We start from the raw sequence: 26,098 nt of genomic DNA on the forward strand, positions 1-26,098 counted from the left end.
GGACCGGCTGGGTGGGAGCTGGGGAGGGACTGGAGGCTTCGGACAGGAGGGAAGCGCCTCCGTGAAGGTCCGCCTCGCCGCCAGGAGGGGCTCCCCCAGCGGGTCCGCGCCCGCACCCTCCAGCTCGGGCCTTGGCCTCCTCACACCCTGACCGCTGCGTGTGCTGGGCGCCAGAATCCCCCTCCCGACCTGGGTCTTCTCCTGGACATCTGCCTCGGATGTTCATGCCCTCTCCAGGCTGACCGCCTTGCCCGGACCACTCCCCCGATCTGGGCACCGAGCCTGAGGCCTCGGCCCTACGCCTCTGCCCTGCTCAACGGCCTGCACTGGCTCCCTGGCACCTAGGCCGACCAGGTCCACGTTCTCCGCCGATAGCCAGGCTCTCTGGGACGAGAATTAGCTACACTTCAGCAACAAGGCTGGGTGCCTTCTTTTCCCTCCCGCGGCCGCTCATAAGGCTGTCCCCAACACCTCAGCTATCCTAATGCCCCTCCTCCGGCCAACTGTTAAGTTACTGTCTCTCAGCTCCGAATGCACCTTTCTCTGTCCGGCTCTGTGATGGTGGTGGGGACTCTGCGACTACATTTCATGGCAGGCTTTGCCAACAGGGGGAGCCAGGGGGAAACTGCCACCTCGGCCACCTCTACCCACCACCCCACAACAGCAGCTCAAACTCAGCCGTCTACCTTCTCTCCTTCCACCAAACGTGATCTCTCCCCCTGAGGCCCTCTCCCTCCAGGGTGCACCAAACTTCCTCAGCGCCCTCCTGGCCGCTCACTGGGGGACTCCCTTACCTCCAATAAAAATTACCTGGATCGCTCCCCCCCAGCTGCTGCTTCGTCCTTAGCCCCCCACCACATCTGGCACTCTAGGCACCTACTAAATGTTTGCTGGAAAGAAAGCTACAATAATTCTGTTCTCCCCACAGAGCAGGTCTTAGCTTGTGTTTGCTGAAAGAATGACCGAATATACGAAAACTGCATGAAAGCAGGGCTTCCACACAGCTCCAGCTCAGGAGCAGCCCATCTGCAAAACTGAAACACCCCAAAGTTTGTTCTTTTAGCCACTGGGCCATGCAAAAGTTTTGGGGGAGAACTGAGGTGATTTGGGGCAGGACAGGTAGCCTTGCAGTCTGGGTAGGGACATCACAGGTCGAGGCTACATGAGCAGGGACGACAGCAGAGGAAGAAATGGCTTTTATAAGCTCCTGCTGCACCCCTCTGCCGAACGCTCAGGCTTAGGAAGGTTGGGAATCAGGTCTACCGGGGGACAAGTTAAGCTGCTTCCCAGCTCTGTGACTTTGGGCAAGTCATTTACCCCACCTGAGAGTTAGGACCCTCATCTGTAAAATACAGCACAGCCTCATACACGGTCAACACTACGCTGCTGAGCCCAGCTGTCATTGTGAAAACAAAGTGCTATTTATGTAACTCTTTCAGTCAACATGTCAGCCGAGCACCTTCTATGTGACTGGCTCTGGAGCAACTGTGGGAAATGAGAAAGACAGCTCCTGCCCTCAAGGTGCAGGGAGGAGAGAGGCCTTAATCAGCAGCAGCAGGCCACTGCTGTGGGCCACGGGGGTCCCAGTAGGGAGCCCTCACTGCCCAGGCTCCAGAAGGCTTCCCAAAGGAAATCTTTGGGTAGGATTAGCCTACCTTACTGATGAGAAAGGCAGGCACAGAGTGGTTGGCTAATCCGCACAAGGCCACACGGGAGGCAGATGCAAGGACTGCACTGGAGCCCATCCATCTGTCTGCAGAGCCAGTTTCTACCTTCCACTCCCCACTGCTCAGCTCAGTGGGGCTCCAGCCCACAGAGTCTGGTGAGGCTCCCGCCCAGGCTTTTTGCTCTAAGTTCTAGGAGTGCCAAGTCCTTCAGACGTCCTTGGTTCTCAGGGTCCCAGCACTCATGGTGAGGGATAAAGAGAAGAGCCATGGGGTCCTGTGGTCATACAGGGCCAGAGCGGCTGGGGAAACACCAAGACGGAGCGTTGGGATGAAGGCTCCCCCCTTGGGAACGGGGCTAGGGTCCACCCATAGATTTTGAGCCCTCATGGAAAGGAAGCTCCAGTCCCTGACCTCTTGCCACACGTCACCCAGCCCTGCCTCATCCCAGCCCTCACCCTCCTCCCTGGCACTGCAGGAACCTTTCTAAACCACAGGTCTGACCAGACCCTCTCCCCACAACATTCTCCCTCAGCTGCCCACTGCCTTCGGGACAAGTCCAGCTCCAGCCAGAGATCAGCACGGGGGCGCCTGCCCCAGGCCACAGGACCTCACCTTCTTCCCTTTCCCATCCAAAGAGACCCCCCCGCCGGCCCAAAGCCTCAGCTCATCACTGCAGAGGTGCCAGGCACAAACAGGCCCCTCCCTGCCCCGCTAATGCTGGCTCCTCCAGGCTCAGGTCCCGGCCCCCACATACCTGATCTTACTCTGGCTGCCCCTGCCTGCTGCGGGGCCACTGCCGTCACTCTGCTGGTCACCATCCCGGTCCCGGTCTTTCTCCTCCTGCAGCCGCTGGAGCAGCAGCTGGTGGGGGAGGCTTCGCAGTGAAGGTCCAGGAGAAGCTGCTGGCTGCACCTCACCCTTCAGGTTGATGTCGCTGGCCGAGCGCTGCAGGGGCCGAGGAGAGGCAAGGCCGCTAGGGCCAGCCAGCCGCCGCCGCTTCGCATAGCTGGGGGTTTCCCTGAATGGTACTGGGAGGGGGTAGGGGGGACAGGTGAGACTCTGGGCAGCCAGAAAGGGTGACCAACTTGTCCTGGTTTGCCTGGTATTTCCAGATTTTAAAAGTAGAATCCTATGTCCCAGGAACTGCCTCAGTCCCGGCAAACCAGGACAGCTGGTCACCCCATGACTGAAACTATGATGCCAGGAGGGACACATACCAAACTGCCTCTACCTCTACCTTCAGGGGTAAAAGCCTGCCCTTCCTCTCAGCCAAATGAGGTCTTGGAACTGCCTTTTTCACAGGCTTCCAGAGAGACAAAACCGGCCACATGTGACAAATCTCACCAGACTACCACTGTATAGAACTGTTTGCAGCTGACCATAACCAGAGAAACTGTAAAAGATGTTCTAGACCGGGGGTTGGCAAACATCTGTAATGAATCAGATAGTGACCATTTCAGGCTTTGCAAGCCATACAGTCTCTGTTGTAAGGACTCAGCACGGCCTCTGCGGCATGAAAACAGCCTCAAATGATGTATAAGCAGATGGGTGTGGCTGAGTTCTAATAAAACTTTATTTAAATAGCAGATGATGAGTTTAAAAACATGATCCAACTATGTACTATTTACAAAAGAATCACTTTAGATCCAGAGACACAAGTAGGCTTCAAATAAAAGGATAATGGAAGATAATTTCATGTAAATAGTAACCAAAAGAGAGCTAAGTAGCTACATTAATATCGGACAAAATAGACTTAAAAGATAAAAAGTGTTACAAGAGACAGAGGACATTATATATTGATAAAAGTGTCAATTCATCAAATAGATTAACAATTATTAATACATATACAACAAAGCATCAAAATATATGAAACAAACACTGATATCTTTGGAGAAATAGACAGTTCTACAATAATATTTAAGACTTTAACACCCCACCTTCAATAATGAATAGAACATCTAAAGACAAGATCAATAAGGACATAGAAGACTTGAACCAATTAGACCTAACAAATATATATATATATATATATATACATATATATATATATATATGGGACACTCCACAGAACAAGAGCAGAATACACATTATTCTCAAGTGCACATGGAACATTCTCCGAGATAGATCATTAATGAGGTCACCAAAAAAGTGTCAATAAATTTAAAAAGACTGAAATCATACAAAGTATCTTCTGCAATGACAATGGAATGAAGCTAGAAACTAAGAATAGGAAAAAAAACCTGGAAAATTCCCAAATATGTGAAAAATTAAACAACACTCTTAAACAATGTGTCAAAACAGAAATCATAAGGAAAATTGAAAACACTTTGAGAAAAGAAAAACAAAAATACAACATACCAAAACTTACAGGATGCAGTAAAAGCAGTACTAAAAGGTAAATTTATAGCTGTAAGCACCTACATTAAAAAGGGATAAAGGTCTCAAATCAATAACCTATTTAAGGAACTAGAAAAAGAGAAGCAAACCAAACCCAAAGCTAGCAGAGGAAGGAAATAATAAAACTTACTTGAGATAAACAAAATAGAGAATAGAAATACAGACAGAATCAATGACACCAAAAGTTGTTTCTTTGAAAATATCAACAAAATTGACAAAACTTTAGCTAGACTGACTAAGAAAAAAAAGAGAAGGGGGACACAAATAACTGAAATCAGAAATGAAAATTGGGGTATTACTGCCAACCTTATACAAGTAAAAAGAAATATAAGAGAATACAATGAATAATTGTATGTCAACAAAGTAGATAAACTAGATGGACAAATTCTAGAAAAACATAAATTACCAAAACTGACTCAAGAAGAAATAGAAAATCTAAACAGACCCATAAAAAGCAAGGAGATTGGATCAGTAATCACAAATCTCCCAACAAAGAAAAATCCAGCATGAAATGGCATCGCTAATGAATTCCACCAAACATTTAAAGAAGAATTAGCAAAATCCTTCTCAAATTCTTCCCAAAAAATGGAAGAGGTAGGAACACTTCCTAACTTATTCTATGAGCAATTTTTAAATGAGCAAAGGGACTTCCCTGGTGGTTCAGTGGGTAAGACTCTGTGCTCCCAATGCAGGGGGCCCAGGTTCTATCCCCGGTAGGGAAACTAGGTCCCACATGCATGCCGCAACTAAGAAGCCCTCATGCCGCACCTAAAAGATCCCGCGTGCTGCAACTAAGACCCGGCAAAGCCGAAATAAATAAATAAATATTTTTAAAAATAAATAAAAATGAGCAACATTTCTCCTGACATTTCTCCAAAAAAGATGTACAAACAGCCAACAAGCACATGAAAAGATGCATCAACAACCATTAGGGAAATGCAAATCAAAACCACAATGAGATACCACTTCACTTAGACTAGAATGGCTATAATAAAAAAATTTTTTTAACAAAAAATATTCTTTTAAAGGTAATAACAAGTGGTGGTGAGGATTTGAAGAATTTGGAACCCTCATGCATTGCTGGGGGAATGTAAAATGGTGAAAAACAATTTGGTAGTTCCTCGAAAAATTAAATATAGAATTATCATATGACCCAGCAATTCCACTCCTAAGTGTACACCCAAAATAATTGAAAACAGGTTTTCAAGCAAATACATTTCACACATCTTCGTAGCAGCAATATTCACAACAGCCAAAGGGTGGAAACAGCCCAAGTGTCCATCAAAGGATGAATGGATAAACAAAATGTCACATATACAAACAATGGAATATTATTCAGCCATAAAAAGGAATGAAGTAGTGATACATCCTACAATATGGATAAAGCTTGAAAACAAGGAAGCCAAATACTAAGGGTCATTCCACTTAAATGAAATATCCAGAATAGGTAAATCTCTACAGACAGAAAGTATGTTAATAGTTGACAGGGGTTGAGGGAGAGGGGAATGTGGAATAGTTGCTTAATATATATGTTGTTTCCATTTGGGAGGATGAAAATGTTTTGGAATTCAATACAGTTGGTTGTGAATGTACTAAATACCACTGAATTATTCCATTTAAAATAGTTAATTTTATGTTACATGAATCTGATTTTGACGGTGGGCTGGATTTGGCCTGGGGGCATTGTTTGCCAAGCCCTATTCTAGACTCCTGTTATGCAAAGTGTGGGCCTTGGGCCTCACCTCCAGCTTTTAGAAATGCAGAATCTCAGGCTCCACCCAGACCCTCTGAGTCAGAATCTACATTTAACTAGATCCCTGGGTGACTCAAATGTACATTGCTAAGTGAGAAGCACCTCCCTAGGGCACTCTTCAAAAGCACTCTGGGAGAGCAAGTCAGAGAGAAGTGTACTTGAAAGTGTACACACAAGAGAGGGTGGGAGAGCCTGTGGACCCAGAGGTAGCCCAAGGCAACAGGTGAGGAAGCAGAGGTGGCTGCTCCCAGGTAGGATCCCTGCTTCCAGCTGGTCAGTCTAGAGGGGGAAGGTGAGGCTGCCAAGAGGCTTCCAGGTGACCTGTCCCGGGAAGGGTGACAGGCCTCAGCCTACCAGATCCCTCCAGGTGGGCTTCGTGCCTGAGGAAAAGGAAGGATGACTGGGCAAAGCCTCCCTGCCGCTCCTCCTCTGTGCGCAGGTCCCACCCGGGTCCCCAAGCTGGGGTGGGACGTGACAACTGACTCATGGAGGGAGTGTGCGCAGAGGGAGCGGGGTCACAAGGATGGATCCCTGGATTGCTCAGGACTAAAGACAGGCTTTGCCGTTAACCCTTCTGTGCCTCAGTTTCCTCCTCTGTAAGAATGGACTAACAACAGTCACTCATTGGGGGGTTGTTAACACAGTGAATTAAAGTAACAGGGTTTATCGTAAGCACTCATGGACACCTGGCTGCGTCTTCTGAGTGTATGTGTGACACCTGAGCAGGTAAGGGCACATGGCCGGCAGAGCTGATGCCCACAATGGGACTAACTGATATGCACCTCTCAGCTCAGCGACAAATGCCTAACCCCAGCCGGGTGAGCTCACTCTGGATCAGGCAGACAGAAAGGTAATGGTGACCCCAGGAGCCCTGGCATGTCTGTTCAAAGAAGAGGGGCAGCTGAGGCCTGCCTGACTCTCAGCCCGGACCGTGGCCTGGCCCCCACCCTCAAGGCCACCTGCCAGAGTCCAGACCCACGGAATCGAATCCCACATGAGGTCAGAGGGGGAAGGGGTTGCAAATAACCATATTTTACTGAAAGGAACTGAGGCGCAGAGGTCCCAAGCAGCTTTCCCAAGGTGACATCACAAGCAGAAGAGGGAACCCACATCCACAAACCAGGCTTCTCCCAGGCTAACAAACACCTCCAAACACGCAGCAGCCCCAACCAGACCCTAACTGGAGCCCTTGCTCTGTCTCTCACCCCTAATTCAAACCTCAAACTTCATCACAGTTCTCTCCCAAGCAGAACCTGGGCCCCAAGCCTACACCACTTCATCAGCTCAGTTACGTGCTCGACACACGCCTACTGATTCTGCAGCCTACCCGCTGTCACAGTCCGCTGACCCTGCTTGGGGAACGAGGGGCTCCTAACCAAGCCTCACTGTGGGGAGGACTGTTCTGGGAAGACTCTATATCGGAAGACTTCTTAACATGAACTTGGCCTTCGTCTTAACCCCTGCCTGACCATAACCTCACATTAGAACCAACAAGGACTCAAAACCTGAGACCAGCTCTAGCCCTCTGCTGTCCACTGTCACTTTAAATTTGATAAAAATGGGGATATCAGGCTTCCCTGGTGGCGCAGTGGTTGAGAGTCCGCCTGCGATGCAGGGGACATGGGTTCGTGCCCCAGTCCGGGAAGATCCCACAGGCCGCGGAGCGGCTGGGCCCGTGAGCCATGGCCACTGAGCCTGCGCATCCAGAGCCTGTGCTCCGCAACCGGAGAGGCCACAACAGTGAGAGGCCCGCGTACCGCAAAAAAAAAAAAAAAAAAAATGGGGATATCGCAGTCCCAGCAGAAAGGGGAGCCTGGGAGTCTGTGTTCCAAAGAGAGCCGTGGGCAGAAAAGCCTTGTCCACCAAGGCCAGAGGGAGCTGAGCAGGAAGTCCCTCTATGGCTAGGGGGCTGGAAGGGGCAGCCCCTGGCCAGAAAATATACTTTCCAGGAAGAGAGGCCCACCCCCCAGCCACCCCACACAGGGAGGGGCGGCAGGATTTGGAGGGCTGACAGGGGAGTGGGTGCCCCCTGACCCAGGCCCGATGTGAGCCCTCCTGCCCTGAGGTTCAGACTACAGGGCACCCCCTGGTTCTCCTTCTGGGGCACGTGCGGGGCTCCCCCTGAAGCACTGGCTGCCGAAGGCTCAGAGCCCCTCGCCCCGAGACCGCTGCCACCCTCTCCCACGGGCATCCCCGCCACTGGGTTTTGACTTCTTTGCGCGTGCATACATGTGTCGAGGCTTGCTACGGGCCACTTGAACTGCTTTATGTGCCAGGATGAAGTGAAACACTGAGGGTCCACTGCCACGTGTCCCCTGCTGGCCCTTCACACGACCTAACAGGAAGACAAATCTTGACCCTAACTTCAACCCTGCTTGCAACCTAAGTTGATCTCTCAACCCAGCACTGGCGCCAACCCACAGCCCTATCCATTATTACCATACCCTTGACCCTGACCTGACTCTAACCCCAATCCACAGCCCTCACCTAACCATGACCTTGACCCTGACCCTTTGTCCACCCTACACAGGCCCTTCCCTCAGCACATTCCCCATACCTGCAGGGGCCACTAATGGACCACTCCCAGTTGTACTGGAAGAACTGGAGGAAAAGGCTCAGGGTATGGGGGCTTCCTTGCAACACCCCCACTGACCCTTGCACTGCTGGGCCCCGACGACCCCCACAAATGCACATTCAGCAGGGACCTGGGTGGGCAGAACTCACCAACATCCGAATCTTTGTGAGTCTTGATGACCTCCGCAAGCTCAAAGTTCCCTGCTATGATGGCCACCTGCGGGAGGGGAGGGGCAGGAGGGAGGCTCAGCAGCCCCAAACGCGCCTCCCCTGGGCCCCGGCGGCGCCTTCTCGGACCCCCGTGTGGGGTCTTCCTCAGCTGGGGGCCCCAGGTTCGGACGCTGTCCCCTGCCTAAACTCACCACCCCAGTCTGCATGGGACCGAGGGGTCTCCTGGGACATGAGGCTCTCGGAGCTAAAGCTGGGACGTGCTGGCCACCCTGCCTGTTCTCTTCAGGGCCCCTCCACACACCATCTTTTCTGTCTCAGCCATGGCCCACCACTACCTCACTCCTGTCACCCTCTCTGCTCCGTGCCCCCACCCCTGCATCTCGTCATCCAGAAAGCCCTCCACTGCTGCCTCTGCCCCCTTGACTAGACAATCAGTGGCCACACCTGCTCTTCCCACGTCTCCTATGGAGGCCCTCGCTCCCACTGAGAGTGGGGTCCCAGGTCCCTCCGTGCCCAAAGTCCCCATGACGTGGTCCCCGACTCCCCCCACAAACTCCAGGCCACACAGAGACCCATCCGTCGGGTCATCCTGGTGCTAAGAACCAAACCTGGCCAGAGAAAAGGCCCAGAAACATGACGTGAGTTCCGCCGGGATCTGGGACCACCCCTCTCGCCCCTGGTTCGGCCTCTGCACCCCACCTGTCTCTGGTAGATCAGGCCCACAACGGTTCTCCCTTGGCCCCAGGGCCCTCTAGCCCTCTTCTCCTCTTCCTGGAAGGGGGACCAAGGGAACCACCCTCAACGAACACCCCCACCACGAGCTGGGCACTGCACTGGCTCACCCCCTTCCTCCGTCCCACCCTGGGGCGATCCTGGAGTCAGAGCTCCCTTATTACTCTACAGGGGAAAAAAGCAAGGTCTAGAGAGACCAAGCCACATACAAACAGACAAACACGCCCTGGGGCAGCCTCATGCTCCTGTAGACACTGGCGTACCTGGAAGGCTGTCTGGCTGTTATAATTGCGGACATCCTTATTGGCTCCACGGAAAAGCAGGACGCGGGCACAGCTCTCCTGTGGGAGGGTCGGAGTAGGGGTTGCAACTGGGCGACAGCACAGGCGCACGCCGGAGTGCAGGGCACACGCACCCACGCCTACACGTTCAGCGCACACATGTGTAGCACAGGGACAAGCAGGTCAGGTGCACACGTGCAGGTCCCACCTGGCCCAGAGGGCCCAGGCGCACACAATTCACACCTGGTTGTACAGAACACACACACACGACACGTGTGTGCAGGGAAATGATATACACACGTAGGTCTACAAGGCCACAGCTCACTGCAGAACGCAGAACACGCACTTGTGGCGCGACACACAGGGTCAGACGTGCACACACAGGTAGTCACTGCACAGCATCACCTGTGTGTACACACACGTGTGCACAGGCGCAGGCACACCTGGTTGTAGAGGGCACAGATGTGCAGGGCTGTGTTCCCCGAGGCGTTCTGAGCCCCCATGTTGGCTCCGTAGAACAGCAGGTGCTCCAGGTGCTGCACGTGCCCGAAGCGGCAGGCCTGGGGAGGAAAGAGGTGCTGCTGGGCCCCTGGACAGAGCCCAAGCCCCAAACCCCAGAGACAGAGCCGGGGACACCCCCGCCGTCGTGCTCCCCGCCCACCTGGTGGACCTCCTGCCAGCCATTCTCGTCGGCGGTCCCCAGCCGAGCGTGGTCGTGCAGAAGCAGCTCACAGCAGAGGGCGTCTCCCCCACCCAGGGCGCTGTGGTACAAGGGCGTCAGGCCGCGGCTGTCCTTGTAGTCGGGGGAAGCGCCCAGGTCCAGCAGGGTCTGAGAGCGAGAACCTCAGTATTCATGCCAGGCCAGCCTCCTCCCGCTACTGGGCCGCACGCCCCTCCAGGCCAGGGCTGTGCCCGCACTGACCGTCAAGGCCGCCGCATTCCGCTGGCGCGTGGCACAGTGCACAGCGGTGAGCCCGTCGCGGGTGCGGAAGTCCAGGTGAGCACCGCCGTTCCTCAGCACCTTCAGCAGGTCTGTGGCGTCGTCTAGCTGGGCCGCAAGGCTCAGAGGACACTCTGGGTTCAAGGGATAGATGAAGGTCATAGTCCTGGCCATTCCAAGGCCATGCCCCTTCCTGCTCTGCTTCTCACCTCCTGAGTCAGGATCGTGGAAATTGGGGTCCAGCCCCTTGTCCAGCAGGCGTGCCACCTTTTCCGTGTTGTGCAGCTGGACATATTCCATAAACTTCTTCAGGTTCGCCTGGAATACCCAGCCATCCTGATCAGCCCACACCACGGCCACCATCATCTGACCATCACCCACCTTCCACCAGGGAGCCTCAGATTACCTGTGGGGCACCACCCCACCCCACCCTCAGTCTGACCTATCAGCCTACATCGTGACCTTGTCACGCCTCTCGTGTCACCCTAAGCCCTGCACTCCCGCTGTGGCCCCGATCCCAGCTCAGCTGGACCCACGCCCTGCTCCAAGTCCTTCCCTGAATCCCAAGCCCAACACAGCTGTCAGCCTGAGCCCAGCCAGCCCCTCGACAAGGCCAGGCTGCCCTCGCTCACGCCCCCTGAGTGAGTTCCCTACCCCAACCTCAGCCCCTGCCCTGGCTTCTCTCCCTGGCTCCTGGTGCCCCAACCTGTCCAGCCTGGAAGAGCCCGAGGCCGCGTGGGCAGGAGCCAGCCCAGGGCAGCCCACATCCCCATCACTCTCAAGGTAGCCTGTTCCTTATCCAGCCCATTTTCTTCACAAGCTCACCCCATGGCAGACTGCCAACTCCGGGGCCCTCCCCCATCACCAGGTGCCCCCTCCTGCCACGTGACCTTGACCGCCTTTCATTCATACCCCGACGTGCGTCGTGCGCTAATTTACCCAGCAAAGCCTCACTGAGCTCCTGCTGGTGCTACAGTGCCACGTGCACAAGGCAAGGTGCCCTGGCCAGAGGCCCCGGGCCCTCTAGAAACGAAGCGCATCAGAGATAAGACAGGGTGCCGCAGGGCCAGCCCCATGGGAGGAGCATCCTCCAGGGGGGTCAGGCAGTGAGAAAGGAGGAATGATGCTCACGGCTGACAGGAAAGACCTCAGCTGTAGCCGGCAGGGAGGGAGGGGGGCAGTGTGATGGTGGGGGCCAGCTGGAGCCCAGGCAGGCAGAAACACGGGACTGTGGTAAGGAATCGAAACGCATCCTAAAAACGAGTGGGACTCACTGAAGGTCAGGAGTCACTGGTGTCCTGTGGGTCACTGGGGACAGTTTTGGAGGAGGAGCAACTACAGGAGGAACCCAGGGTGATAGGTCACACCGGGGCCAGTGAGGGAGTCTCTGCCCAGCCACAGAGTCATGGCTACTGACCACCACATGCCCCGGGGTAGCAGAGAAGTCTGGCACGGAGGCTCCAGGATCACAGCGCGGTCACTGGGCCACAGGGGTGAATGTTCAGATCCCTCTCTTAGGCTCCAGAGACTGTCAATGAAGTGTCCAGCAAGCAAATGTCCATTGGCCCAGGGGAGCCTGGGGTGGGAGCTCAGGGACTCTGACTGTGGGAAGGGCCGCGGCACCCACCCTGCCCCTCCTACATTCAGAGAAGACAGGGAGGTGCCCCCCAAAGAGCACTTGGGGTCAGACCCTCCTAGCAACATTATCGAGGAGTAAAGACTCCACAAGTATGCCTAGGGGCAGGGCCCCAGAGTCAGAGAGATCTGGGTTCAGCCCCAGCATCACTGGATGCAGAGCTGTAAGTCAGTCACTTAACTTCCCTGGGACTCAGTATCTTCATCTGTGAAATGGGATGATAATAGTCCCTCACAGAAGAAAATTAATGAGATGCCTAAAGTGCCCAGCACTGGATGAGTACTAAGTGCTGGGCTCCCTGTTCTCCCCACCCCTACCCAGCTCCCCGCAACAACCACATCTGGCGCCTGCTCACTTCTCCCCCACAAAGACACTGTGCCCTATCGCACTCCACCCCTTAGCCGGGGCCCACCAGAGGGGTCAGCCAGAGTCTGATCTCACTAGAACCCATCACCAGACCGACCACCCCAAAGCCATGGTGCCCCGAGTCTGCACCCAGCCCTCTAGCCGTCCCCAACACCCACTCTGGGCCCCTAACGACAAGAGAAAGCAGACTGAGCCAACGCTGGCAGGACTGACTGGTCAGCCCCAACCAAGGTCGGGTGGGGGGTTCTGGGAACAGGGGGAGGGCCTCAAGAAGGGAGTTTTTAAACAACATTTTTGACACCACAAAACCCAGTTAAGGCTGGGGTGGGTGAACACTGGTCATGGGGGGGGCGGCGGTCAGAGGGGGTGTAGAAGGTGACCTTGGAGTCCACTCCCTGTGGCTGCCTCCTTACCTTTGTGTGAAGCTTTGCAAACTGCTTATCATCAATAAGGTTCTGGGCATAAACTCGTCGCTTGTATCGAAACTGCTCAGGTAAAGACAAGGCAGAAAAAGGCATCCGCCTGGGCTGAGTGAGTGAAAGTATGCACATAACCGAGTCCTGCCCACTTCTGTGCGGCTAGGGCCCCACGCTGCTCGCCACCACCACCACCCCGCCCCCCGCCACAAAACCGCTGCCGGCCAGCCACACGAAGCCATGCACACCACCATGGACACCACCAACACAGAGGTCTGGCGTGATGTACGCCCAGCTGTCCGCCTGCAGTGCCCTTTCTGTCTCATTCCCATCCCCGGGATTCCCTGGAAACCTCAGTCCTCTTCCAAGACCAGGTTCCAGGCTGACCTTCCGAGACACGCCGTCTCTGGGAAGAACTGTCCCTACTTGCCGGGGCCACCACGAAGGCCAAGCCGGCTCTGAGCTCTGCCACCGTAATTCTTGGCTTCAGCGCTCATTGCACTTGCCACCCCCACCTCCAAACCGTGGGTCTGGGTCCCCTTGCTCACAGGGCGCTCAGCAGCCTTTACACCGTGGACGGGTGAGCAAACGAGGAAGCTTAGGTCGCCCTTCGGACAACTTCACGGGCGGGGAGGAGGAGACGCTGACACCGACATGCACACAGACCACGGCTGGCTTACTCCACACAGCGCTCCGGGCACTCACGCCTGCTCACACCCCATCGCACGTGCCGCTGACCGCACGCACGGCACGCGGCTCACACCTCACGCGCCAGACACACAACTCAACCCCCCCGCCCGCCGCTTCCACACTAACTCGCCGCGTCCGTGCCCCTCGCTGCCGCGCCCTCCGCCGCTCCCGTCCCGGAGCTCGGAGCTCTCAGCCCGCCCCCTGCCGCGCCCCCGGCCGCCGCTCACCTCCAGGTAGGGCAGGGGCGTGTCCAGGTTGGGCGGGTATTCCTGCAGGAGCCGCTCCTCGTCCAGGAACTTGCCCGCGCGGCCCCGGGAGGGCGGCTGAAAGAGCCCGTAGTTGAGCGCGTCCTGGAGGCTGTGGTTGAGGGCGCAGAGCACGCGCTGCTTGGCTGCCCACACCGGCGCGGCCGGGTCCAGGCGCAGGCACTTCTGCGGCGGAGCGGGAGCGTGAGCGCCGATCGGCCCCGCGCGGCGCTGAGTACTGAGTCCCCGGGCCCCGCGCGCCCAGGCCGCGGACCCCGAGCCTCCGCGCCCCGCCGGCTAGGCCTCGCCCCGAGGGCGGTGCTTCCCCAGGCCCCGCCCCCGCCCTGGAGGTGGGGAGGGTCCCGGCGGAGGTGGTGGGGGAGGGGTGAGTAGCGGCGGGCCTGGGGTCTCCCGCGCAGGGCTCCGAGAGCGCGGGTGGGGGGCTGGGAGAGGAGGGCGGGGGTGCCGCCGGGATCCGGGCGGCGAGGCTCACCGTCTGCTGAAGGTCCGGGATGCCGACGCGCACGATCACGGCGCTGGCCCCGGGGCCGTCCATCCCCGCGCCCCGGCCGTGGCCGCTCGCGGCCGGGAGCTGGGCGCCCCGGGGCTCCTCGCGGCGCCCCGGCCCCCCCTGCCCCCCCACCGGAGCCCCGTCGGCCGCGCTGCGCGGGAGGGGGCCGGGGGGGGCCGGGGCCGGCACGGGGGACAGCGGCGCCGAGGGCTCCGCAGGGGCGGCGGCGGCGGCGGCGGCGGCGGCGCGGCTCAGCTGCATCGGCCCCGGCTCCGCTCGGCGCCTGCCTTCCCCGGGGGCGGGGGCGGCGGGGGGAGGGGGCCTGAGCGGCGAGGAAAGCGGGGGTGGCAAGGGGGCTGCGCCGGAGGCGGGGGCCGGGAGGGCTCAGAGCCAGCCGAGGGCGAGGGGGACTTTGCGGGGTCCCGGGGTGAGGGGTGAGGGGTGGGGTTGGTGCGAAGGGCGAGGGCCGCGCAGCAAGGCGGGGGCCTAGGGGCTGCGCCGGGGGTGTGGGGAGTCCTAGGCCTCAGTGTGGGGAGAGTAGCTGAGCAGCAAGGGCCGCGCCGCCGTTCGGCTGCGGAAGAGCATCTGTGGCCCACAGGGGAAGATGCGGCGAGGAGGGGGTCTTGGACCTGGCGTGGGGGCCGCCTTGGGCACAGGGACCAGAGGCAGGGCAGGAAGGGGAGAGAAAAACAGGAAAATTAATTTCCGGGGGTGGCAGCTTCTCTACCACCCTACCGACCTCCCCTCCCCACCCCACTCAAGCCCCGGAGGAGATGACAGAGACCAACACTGCCCCAGTCCTGGGGTGGGACGGTGGGGACCTCGGAAACCTGGAGGGGCCGGGACTTCTCCCACAGCCAGAACCAATTAACCTCACAACTTAACCCTTAGGACCACGCCGAACAGTGTGCCGCGCGGCTCCCGGCTCCCCCACCCCTGGCCGAGGCTGGGGAGTTCACTCCGGACTCTGAGGCCCGCCTCTTCTGCCCTCCTCCTCAGGTCCCCTGGTCCGCCTAGCTCCAACGCCTGTCACGCCCTCCCAGTCACCTTAGCGACGACAAGATGGGGGCGCGACCTGAGAGGAAGGGCTTAGGGGAGGGGGCGCCACTAGCCTCCACCTGCAACCGGGAAGTGAATTTTAGTTTCACGCGTTGTCGTGGCAACGCGGGAGGGGGTGATGAGTAGGCGGAGGAGAGGGGAGCGCAGTAAAGAAACTAGCTCAGGCGCCACCGCCCCACTGGAGCTGGCCAGGTCCCACCAACACTCATCAGCCTCACAGAACTACCCCAGTGCTGGGAAACCCTGTGCCCCCAAGGTCCCTAAAAGCGAAGAGCGGCCCCTTGACGTCGAAATAGCCCTGATTTCCCGAGAAACAGCTTCTGACTCCCCCAGAACTCCCCCAACATGCCTGACTCCTCCCCAGAAACAGGCCCTGACCCCCGCAGCCGCTCACCCTGGCCGACCTTCACAGAACACCCCAGCATGAGGACACCTTCGGGTCCCTGGCAGAAGACAGCCCAGCCTCACCTACCTTCTCCAAGAGCAGCCCTGGGTCCCCTGAGCCTCCCGGGAATAAACTTGAATGAACCTCCCCCCCCCCCCACACACACACACAGAAAGCCTCCCTACCCCTCCCCATGACAACCTGGAAGCAGCCTTACCCCACACGGACCAGCGCTTGACACCCCCTCCAAGAACAGCCTCCTCCCCACAGAGCCCCGCAATACCCCCCCTCCCCCCCCAACAGCCTCTGGTCACCCCAGACCGCGGCCCTCTTCCCCAGGACCAGCCCTGACCCCTGAGGGAAACCGGGCTCTCTCCCTGCCCAGCCGGCCCCCCTTCAGGAAAAATCTCTGCCTCCCAGGATTTCACTGACCCCGCAGAGCCGAGTTTCCAGCGCTGTCTGTGGTCTGGGCCCGCTTTCTTCCCGAGCCTGGGTGGACCCTGCCTGCCTAGAAATGTGGCCCCAGGATGTCCAGGCTCTTCCCAAGGCCACTGGCCTGGCCTGAGTGGGGGAGCTGAGGGTCCCCAGGGGCTGGAGCAGGATGGGAGGGGTAGGGGAAGGGGGGAGCAGGAAGGGGCTGTCGGAAGCCCACTTATCTGCAGGAAGCACCTTGGGAAGCACGTGGCCCAGCCCTGGAGAGAGGAAGCTAGTGCTTCCCGGCCCCCCTCCTGTCTCCACTGTCTTCCTGCCCCTGTTCTCCCCTCCCTGAGTCACCCAGAGCTGCCCCCCCACCGTGTCCCTCATCCCTCCCACTGTGGCAGCTGCAAGGCCGGCCGTGCTCACCGGAGTCCCCGATTCGTGGTGGGACTGAAGGAGGAGGCTCACAACCAGCTGCAGAGCAGCCCCAGGCCTCCGTGCTCTCCCTGCAAACCTACCCTTGACCTGGAGAGCCAGGCACCCATGTGGCCACCCATCCTGGACCTCACGGAGGCCCCCTCGGCCTCCCCAGCAACCCACTGGCCTCGGTGAGTCCAGCACGATGAATGCCGAGCTTTCAGGAGAAAACCTCACAACCTTGCTGATGGCCACATTCCTGGTCTCCAGGCTCAGGCGGGCCTGCACTGCCAGGGCTGTTTCCACAGAGCACCTGGCGCAAAGGATGGGTACATAATGAACGAATGCCAAACCGGCACCACTCCTCTGGACCCACCACCACCCTGGCAAATGGCAAAAGTTCCAATACCCAGAAGCACCTTACCCACACAATGTCCTCCTGTCCCTGCAACATGGTGGGTTTACAGAGGAGGAAGCCCAGGGACAAGCTATTTTGTGGAGAATAAAAGACCCCCAGGCTCTTCACCACCTCCCAGCCTCACCCCGCTGCTCTCCTGTCTCTGTCCTTGAAGGTGAGGATTCCCCAGACCCCATGGCCCCTCTGCATCTCCACTCCTTCCATCAGGGCTAAGGTTCCAGAATGACCCATGGTTCTCCCATCCCCACTTCTTCCCACCACACACGTTCAGACGCCCGGGGCCTGTGGGAGCTCACATGGGCAAAGCGTCCAGAACAGTGCCTGGCACAGGATCAAACCCATCCGTGGGTTAACCCCTGCACACATAGGCCGTCTGACACCCTTGGTGCCCCACACTCTCAAAATCTTAAGCCCCCCCCACCAGCGTGGGTGGTCCACCCCCAACTCCTGGCCCTTCCTGGTGAGGCCATTTGTGACCCCTCCCTCACCATGCCATCCCTCCCTCCTTTTACATTCCTGGGGCCACTTCCTCACCCAAACCCTAACCCTTCCCTCCCTCTCACCCCTCGGCCTGGCCGCACAATCGCCTCTGCTGAAAACCCCACAGGCCTGCGTTCTCTCCGATCTCCCCTCACCCCTGGTTTCCTTGACAACTGGGGACGGGGGGGGGGGGGGGGGGGGGCAGAGGAGCGTCCCGCTGTCGGCTGCTCCCCTGGCTGCCCTCGGGCTTCTCTCCCAGTCTATGCTGCACTCTGATCTCTCCTCCGCAGCGCCCTAGGCCCACCTGCCCGTAATCACTTACTTGTTGCTCACTGTTTAGGATCTGTCTCCCCCCCAGAATGGAGGCTCCCTGTGGAGAGGGAGCTTTGCCTGTTTGGTTCGCTGCTGTGTCCAAGGCCCTGGTGCTCAGTCGATGCTCAGCGTGTATTTGCTGAACCTTCATCTACAGACTGTTCACGCCCAACTTTCTTCAGAGCAGACCCTCTCCAACCTCCAGAGCAGATTGTAGGGGCAGAATACCTGAGTGTTCAGTTGACTGTCTGGATCTGGCGTGCTTTTTGTGGGTAGGGTTTTGGGGTTTTGTTTGTTGTTGTTGTTGTTGTTTTGCTTCTAGTTATCTAACATCTATCAGTATATTTAGATTCTGTTTCATCCTGAGTCTGATTTGTTAAGTTTTCTCTCTCTAGGAATACAAATCTATTTCTAAAGAATCAGCTTTTCATTCTGTTAATCATCTCTACTTCTATTTTGTTTATTTCTTTCTACTGTTTTGGTTGTTGTTAAGATTCTTTTTCTTATTTCTTCAGCTGGGTACTCAACTCAATTTTTAGTCTTTCTCTTCTCTGACAATGAGTATATAAGGTTATAAATTTCCAAGTGTGACTTTAGTTATGTCCAGTAAGTCTTGATAAGTAGCATTTTTAATTTCATCTTGTTGATTTTCTAATATCAATTATATAGTTTGCTTTAGGAATTGCTGAAAAATGTGCTTACTTAAATTTTCAAATGTAAACTAGGTTTTCTTTGGAGGGAGGACTAACCCTTAGCTACTGATTTCTTTTTTTATTGTGTTGTGGTCAGAAGGTGATCTGCATAATGCAGATGTATATATATATCTCCATTATATCAAGCTTGTTAATTGTATTATTCAAATATCCTATGGCCTTTCTAACGTTCTGTTTGCTTGATTTATAAGTTACTAAAAGAAGTGGGATAAAATCTCACTTTAGCAGTCTCACCATGAAATTTTGCCAATTTGGGATTTATATGTCTTTCCAGACTTTGTTTTTAATGCTAACAGGTTTAGGATTATTACAGCTTCCTGATAAATTATTCCTCTTATTATTATATGGTACCCTTCTTTATCCCTATGCTTTTTGCCTTAATTTTTTTTTTTCAATAATTAGCCTAGGCACGGCACTTTTCTGTGAGTATTGACCTCATATGTCTTTTCCCCTCATTTTCCTTTTATCCTTTCTACATCTTACATTCCTAGGTGTGCTTGTGGTAAATAGTATGTGTGGCCAGATTTTTATGAAAACCAATCTTACAATTTTCAACTTTTGACGGTGCTTTATTGTGATTATTGATTACTGATATGTTTTCATATTTTTTTACCATCTTATTTTGTGTTGTCGGTTGGTTTTTTGTTTTTGTCTTTCCTCTGTGCTGCTTTTTTCTCCCGTTGGGCCCTCCGTTTGATTGATCACATTATCTTTATTCCTTTTTCCCTCAACTCCCATTGTTTTGGAAGTCCAGCATTCTCCTTCTTTCATTTTCATAAACACACTTAAATTTTCAGCATGTGGGATTAACAAAGCCTGAAGTCAATTACTGTCTCCACCCACCTCGGGAACTAGGGGGAGTTTAAGATGCTTTAGCTGCAGGTATTCGTCCACATCGTCCTCACTCCAGTGAGTCTTGAGGCTGCTTCAGGAGTCACATGTCAACCCGCTCTTTACTCACTTTCCTTCTGGCTTGAATTTCCTTCTTCCTGAAAGTAGTGACAGATTTCAGTCTTTGAAATGTCTTATTTCACCCTCATTTTGAGTGATAATTTAGCCACTGTAGAATTCTAAATTGACAAATTATTTTTTTCTCAATACTTGGAAGATTTTTCTCTCTGTGTGCTGTATTCTGCGTAATTTTCCCAATTCTGACTTCCATCTCACTGATTCTGTTTGATTTTAATCTGCTGTTAATCCCATCCATAGGGTTGTTGTTGGTTTTTTCCCCATAGACTTTTAAATTTCAATGACCGTAGGTTCTATTTCTGTAAGCCGTGTTTCATACATTATCAAATCTGCTTGCTCTTTCTTTATATTGGCTTTTTCTTTTTTATTTAATGCAATTTTTATTTAATGCAATTTTTAGATTTCTTTTGTCTTTAATTATTTTAAAAACATTTATTTTAAAATTCTAGTCAGTAGTTCCCTTATGTGAAATTTTTGGTGGTCTAATCCTGTTTGCGGTGTCCACCGACTCACTCACTGTAGGGGGACTGTAGGTTCTTTCTGTGACAGTTTTGTGACTTGGGGTTACGAACTCAGCTGGGCCTGTATTTATGTGGAAATCCTGGGCAGCCTAGATGTGTCCCTCAGAGGAGTACGACTAGCCCAGGACTTGTTTTATGTTAATTTCTTGGCTTGGTGGTCCTGGGGACTGCAAAGAGTAATACAGTTCAGACTCCAAAATTGTTGGGGACAGGCAGTGGTTACAACTTCATAGGGAGACTTCTCCACAGTGAGATCACCACAAAGCTTTATGAAAATTGCTTAAATAAAAGAGAAATATATAATAAGAATTATGAAAATAGATTACTCACCAGGTTTTTGAGCACTACATGTCATCCTAAGTGTATGACATGTATTAACTCATTCAGTCATCACAAAATCACTAAGCAAACCCATTACTGTCCTCACGTAACAGATGAGGAAACAAAGCAAACTAGAAGTAACTTAACTTGTCCAGAATCACATGTGGCTCATCAGTGGAGAAACCAGGATTTGAAACACATCAGTGGGAATGTGACCCAAGCAGGACCAGTGAGAATCCTGCCCTGGAGTCTTACGCTTGCAACTAAGGGAAGAAACCCTTTTTCTGCTCTTGGAATTCACAGGAGAGATGTAGCTCGGCAACTGCTAGTGACCGAGATTCCAGCCTTGGGAAGAAAGCAACGCTGCAAGGAACATAGATACAGGAGACGAGGACGGTCCTGAAGGAGCTTGAGCCCCCAGACTCAGTCCCTGAAATCTGCTTTTCTTGCCTTTGGTTTCAAGAGCCAAGGGTCCCTAAAGGGGCTTTCCCTTCTAGGCTGAAAATCCATGGAAAAGAGAGGCTGAAGGGCTGGCCCTAGGGCAAGGGCCTCGACTGGAATCCCAGCTCAGCCACGCGATACCCCAGTGGCCTGAGAAAGCCTCCTTGCTTCCCTATGTCTCCCTGTGAGCTCTGGTACATTGGGTACAATGGTAAGAATTACTTCATTCCCTCCCTCATTCAGGCCACAGACCAAAAACCTGCCTTTGGGCTGACAAGGTGGCTCCTTTCCCCCTGGGCTGTTGTGCAGGTTAGATGAGGTCCATGGATGTGACATGCTCACCATGTGCCTGGTACATAGTGAACACATTTTGGGTATGATCATAAAGCTAGTTCAGATTTGGTTTCTGTCATCTCAACCAAAGGAGTGCATTCTAATGCACATTCTTCATGTATAGTGGCAAAACTCAGAGGCGTGAGAAGGGACAGCTGGTCTTTGTTGTAAGTTCTTAGAAAGAGCATTAGACTTAAAATATTATTTTAACAGTGAAATTAAGAGTGAGAAATATATGCCTAGTTAATTTCACACTTAGGCTTCTACTTACCCTTTGGTTCAAGACTGTGAGGTTTTGGGGGGTTTTTTTTTGCAGTATGTAGCCCTCTCACTGTCGTGGCCTCTCCCGTTGCGGAGCGCAGGCTCCGGACGCGCAAGCTCAGCGGCCATGGCTCACGGGTCCAGCCACTCCGCGGCATGTGGGATCCTCCCGGACCGGGGCATGAACCCGTGTCCCCTGCAGGGGGGACAGCGCAGTCAACCACTACGCCACTGCGCAGTCAACCAGCGCAGTCGACCACTACGCAACCACTAAGCCCCAAGACTGTGAGTTTTGCCTGCATGTCTACCTCTTCTACCCAAAGGTCACTGACAATTTAAGAACTATGTGAGGTGTTTTTTTTTAATTATTATGGTAAATAATACATAACAAAATTTACCATCTTAACCACTTTTAAGTGTATGATACAGTAGTGTTAAAAGGAACAATATATTTTTTAAAATAATAAGTCCATCCTAGTGTTAAAAGACAGGCACATGGATTGTGAATAAAATCTGTGAAGACATGATACGGATGGATCAGAAGATGGAAAAGCCAACAAAAGCTGAAGAGTCGGCTGCACAGCCCTAATGTCACAGCAGCTTCTGGGGAAGGGGCCAGCTGGGCACAGTGGGACCATGCTGGAGTGGGGCGGGGTCAGCTGACTCCAGCTGCAGGGCACAGAACTGCTCCCTGAGTATAGTGGGCGGGGGACTGGAGAGACCCCTGGGCCAGAAGAGAAGTGGGGCTGTTATTGCAGGGAGAGAGGGGCTTAACTTTTTATGAAAGGTAATTCCTAGCCCCTCCTTCACAACTTTCTGAATGACAGGGGATCCCCAGCCTACTTTCTGCCAGGGTCCCCTTGCACTCACACGTCCCCACCCACCATCTTGAAGGGAAGCCCTCCTAGGGATAAATCCCACTCAGTTCATTCTTTTTGTTCTGAGCAGCATTCCATTTTATGAAAATACCATGTTGATATGCATATTGGGGTTGATTCTAGTTTGGGACAGTTATGAATAAAACTGCTGTGAATATTTTTGCTAACTTTTTTTTTTTTTTTTTTTTTTTTTATTTTTGCTAACTTTTAAAGAAACTGGCAAGCAGTTTTCCAGAATGATAGTACCATTTTACATTCCAGCTTTTCCCATCTCCTCCATATCCTTGCTAACACTTGGTGTTTCCTGTCTTTTTAATTTTTAGCCATTCTAATGGATGTATAGTGGTATCTCCTTGTGTGATTAAATTTGCATTTCTCTGATGACTAATGATATTGAGCCTCTTTTCATAAGCTTATTAGCCATTCACATGTCTTTTGTGAAGTGTCCATTCAAGTCCACTGACCATTTTTTTAAAAATGTGTAGTTTACCTAATTGAAATGTTGAAGCTCTTTATATATTGTGGGAACAAATTTTTTTGTAAGATACGTGTATTGCAAAAGTCCTCTAATTTTGTAGCTTCCTTTCACTTTCATAGTAGTTTCCTTCAAAGAACAGAAGTTTTTTATTATTATAGAGTGAGCTTATCTTTTTTCGTCTATCATTTATATTCTGTATCCTATCCAAGAAATTTTTTCCTCCTGCAAGATCATAAAATTTTCTCCTGGGTTTTCAATGAGAAGTTGTAGTTTTAACTTTTCATTTAGTTCTATGATTAATTTCAAGTTAATTTTTATTTGCGGTGTCAAGAAAAGGTTGATGTTTGTATTTTCCCTTTTGGGGTGTCCAGTTGTTTCATTCCATTTTTTAATTATTTTAAAATATTTTTATTTACATTGTTTTGCAACCATCACCACTATGTCCAGAACGTTTTCATCATGCCATATGGAAACTCTGTGCCCATTAAGTAGTAACACTCCATTCCCCTCCCCCGGCCCCTGTAACCACTTTTCTACTTTCTGTCTCCACCACTATTTTAGGGACCTCTCAACACCATTTTTTTTTTTTTTTTTTTTTTTTTGCGGTACGTGGGCCTCTCACTGTTGTGGCCTCTCCCGTTGCAGAGCACAGGCTCCAGACGCGCAGGCTCAGTGGCCATGGCTCACAGGCCCAGCCGCTCCATGGCATGTGGGACCGGGGGCACGAACCCGTGTCCCCCGCATCGGCAGGCGGACTCTCAACCACTGCGGCACCAGGGAAGCCCTCAACACCATTTTTGAAAACTCCTTTCCCACTGAATTGCCTTTGCACTTTCTTTACTTTTCCTTTAATCTATATTTATAATTTTTTTCATTTATTTATTTATTTATTTTTTTGGCTGCGTTGTGTCTTCATTGCTGCACGCAGGCTTTCTCTAGTTGTGGTGAGCGGGGGCTACTCTTGGTAGTGGTGCGTGGGCTTCTCACTGTGGTGGCTTCTCATGTTGCGGAGCACGGGCTCTAGGAGTGCGGGCTTCAGTAGTTGTGGCATGCGGGCTCAGTATTTGTGGCTCACAGGCTCTAGAGGGCAGGCTCAGTAGTTGTGATGCACGGGCTTAGTTGCTCTGCAGCATATGGGATCTTCCTGGACCGGGGCTCGAACCTGTATCCCCTGCATTGGCAGGCAGATTCTCAACCACTGCGCCACCAGGGAAGCCCTGATGTATATTTATACACTTTCTCCAATACCACACTTATCTTAATTTCTGTAACTCTAGACTAAGTCTTGAAATCAGATAGTGTAAGTCCTACAACTTCATTCTTTTTTAATTTTGTTGGCTATTCTAGGTCATTTTCATTTCTATGTTTTAGAAGTTTTAGAATCAGCTTGTCAATTTCTACAAAAATTAAAAGCCACCTGGGAATTTAATTGGGTATTGCATTGAGTCTATAAATATATTTAGAGAAAATGGACATCTTAACAATATTGAATCTTCTAATGTTTGAACATGGTATGTCCCCCATTTATTTTGTTTTCCTCAGGTATCTCAGCAAGGCTTAGTAGTTTTCAGGGTTGCATTCTTAAACATTTTGTTAAATTTGCTCCTAAGAATTTCGTTATGTCACGTTATTACAAATGAAATTGTTAAATTTCATGCTATAATTGTTTGTTGCTGGTATATAAAAATACAACTGATTTTTGTAGGTAAATTTTGTAGCTTATAACCTTGTTAAATTCACTTCATTTTATAGTATTTTTGTAGATTCCTTAGGATTTTCTACATAAATCGTCAGCAAATAGCAAAATACTTCCTTATTTTGAATGTTTATGCCTTTCATTTATTTTTCTTGCCTTGTTGCAATGACCACCAGTACAGTGTCACACAGAAGTGATAAGAGCAGGCATTCTTGCTTTTCTCTCAATCATCAGTAGAAAATGTTTGCTATTTCACCATGAAGTATGTTATCTGAAGGTTTTTTTATAGATACCCTTTATCAGATTTAGAAAATTACCTTGTAGTCCTTGTCTGTAGAGAGTTTTTCATTATGAACAGATAGCTGACCCACTTAAGGAACATTTTGATACCTTACCCAATAACTGCGTACATCCTATCGGCCAGAACTGGGTCTGGCTGCAAGTGAGGCTAGAAAATGTTCTTTCTTAAGTGAGCACATTACTGCCTCCTAGAAAACCAGGGCTCTGTTAATAAGGAAGAAGTCATGATGGATATCAGAATAGGCAACTAGCAAGATGCCACTGTGGGTATACAATTCTAGATTAACAGTTATTGACATGCCACATTTTAAACTTACTATTCTATTGTCATCTTGTTGCCATTAAAATAAATACTGTTTTGAATTGTTATTCTTTCTGTAGGTAATTTGTTCTCTCTGGCTACTTTTCAGACCCTGTTGTCTTTAATATTATTCAATTTCAATATGATGTGCCTAGGTGTTCTTTTAGTTTTATTTATCCAGTTTGCAATTTGTTGTGATTCCTGAATCTGAGGAGTTATGTCTTTCATCAAATCTGAAAATTCTCTGCTATTATCTTTTTTAATATTGTACCTCCTCAGTATCTTCTTTTAAAAATATGTTAGACCTCATGTATGAACGTTGAAAACATTATGTGAAGGGAAATAAGCCATTCACAAAGGGCAAATATTATATGACTCTACTGATCTGAGGTTCCTAGAATAGGCAAATTCATAGAGACAGAAAGCAGAATAGAGGTTACCAGGGGCTGGGGAAAGGAGAGAATAGATAGTATTGTTAATGGGGACAGAGTTTCTCTTTGAGATAATGAACAAGTTCTGGAAATGAATAGTGGTGATGGTTCTACAACATTGTGAATATATTTTGTTAAATTATAAATTGTGAAAATTTTTAAAAGATTGAAATTTTTAATATATATTAGACCTTCTCACTGTAACTTCTATAAAATGGTCTCATCTCCCAGTCTAACTATTTTGCATTCAGTCTACCATCTTCTAGTTCAATAATTCTCAGTTGTGTCTAGGCTGCTATTAACCTGCCCATTGAAATTTCAATTCTTATATTTTTCATTTCTAAAGTTATATTTCGTTTGTTTTAAAATCTATCAGATTCTTTCTTTTCCTTTATCCTTTTTTTCTGATGCTTTCTAACAGTTTCTCGTTCCTTGTTCAGGTTTTCAACTGCATCTTTTATCTCTGAGGCCATTTTTAGCATCCTTACATGTTTTGTGATTTTTAGATTGTGATCTCATGTTTGGTTAATCCAAACTGTGGTAAGCTGGAGGGATTGAACTCCTCCAGAGGTGATTTGCATTTGCTCC

General features: G+C 51.7%; 1 protein-coding gene across 7 annotated transcripts in view; it reads right to left on the reverse strand.

Annotated features, from left to right (window-relative positions):
- The window catches only part of SHANK3 (SH3 and multiple ankyrin repeat domains 3), a 54,776-nt gene extending 38,387 nt beyond the window's left edge, over positions 1–16,389 (reverse strand). For 2 of the 7 annotated variants that reach the window (XM_073787981.1, XM_033865710.2), the window contains exons 1-10: positions 14,362–15,937; positions 13,851–14,054; positions 12,931–13,002; positions 10,725–10,833; positions 10,498–10,649; positions 10,237–10,404; positions 10,019–10,135; positions 9,558–9,635; positions 8,542–8,608; positions 2,422–2,695 (exon numbers count right to left, since the gene is read on the reverse strand). In XM_073787981.1, the coding sequence (XP_073644082.1) occupies positions 2,422–2,695; positions 8,542–8,608; positions 9,558–9,635; positions 10,019–10,135; positions 10,237–10,404; positions 10,498–10,649; positions 10,725–10,833; positions 12,931–13,002; positions 13,851–14,054; positions 14,362–14,640 (1,520 nt within the window). In that variant the 5' untranslated portion in view covers positions 14,641–15,937. Of the gene's footprint in view, positions 1–2,421; positions 2,696–8,541; positions 8,609–9,557; positions 9,636–10,018; positions 10,136–10,236; positions 10,405–10,497; positions 10,650–10,724; positions 10,834–11,932; positions 12,035–12,930; positions 13,003–13,850; positions 14,055–14,361; positions 15,938–16,255 lie in introns of those variants that run through there. The other 5 variants (XM_073787980.1, XM_033865709.2, XM_073787979.1 and 2 more) reach the window with 5 other exon arrangements.
- Positions 16,390–26,098: the final 9,709 nt, after the last annotated feature.

Source organism: Tursiops truncatus, chromosome 11 (genome assembly GCF_011762595.2).
Source record: "Tursiops truncatus isolate mTurTru1 chromosome 11, mTurTru1.mat.Y, whole genome shotgun sequence".
Lineage (NCBI taxonomy): Eukaryota > Metazoa > Chordata > Mammalia > Artiodactyla > Delphinidae > Tursiops > Tursiops truncatus.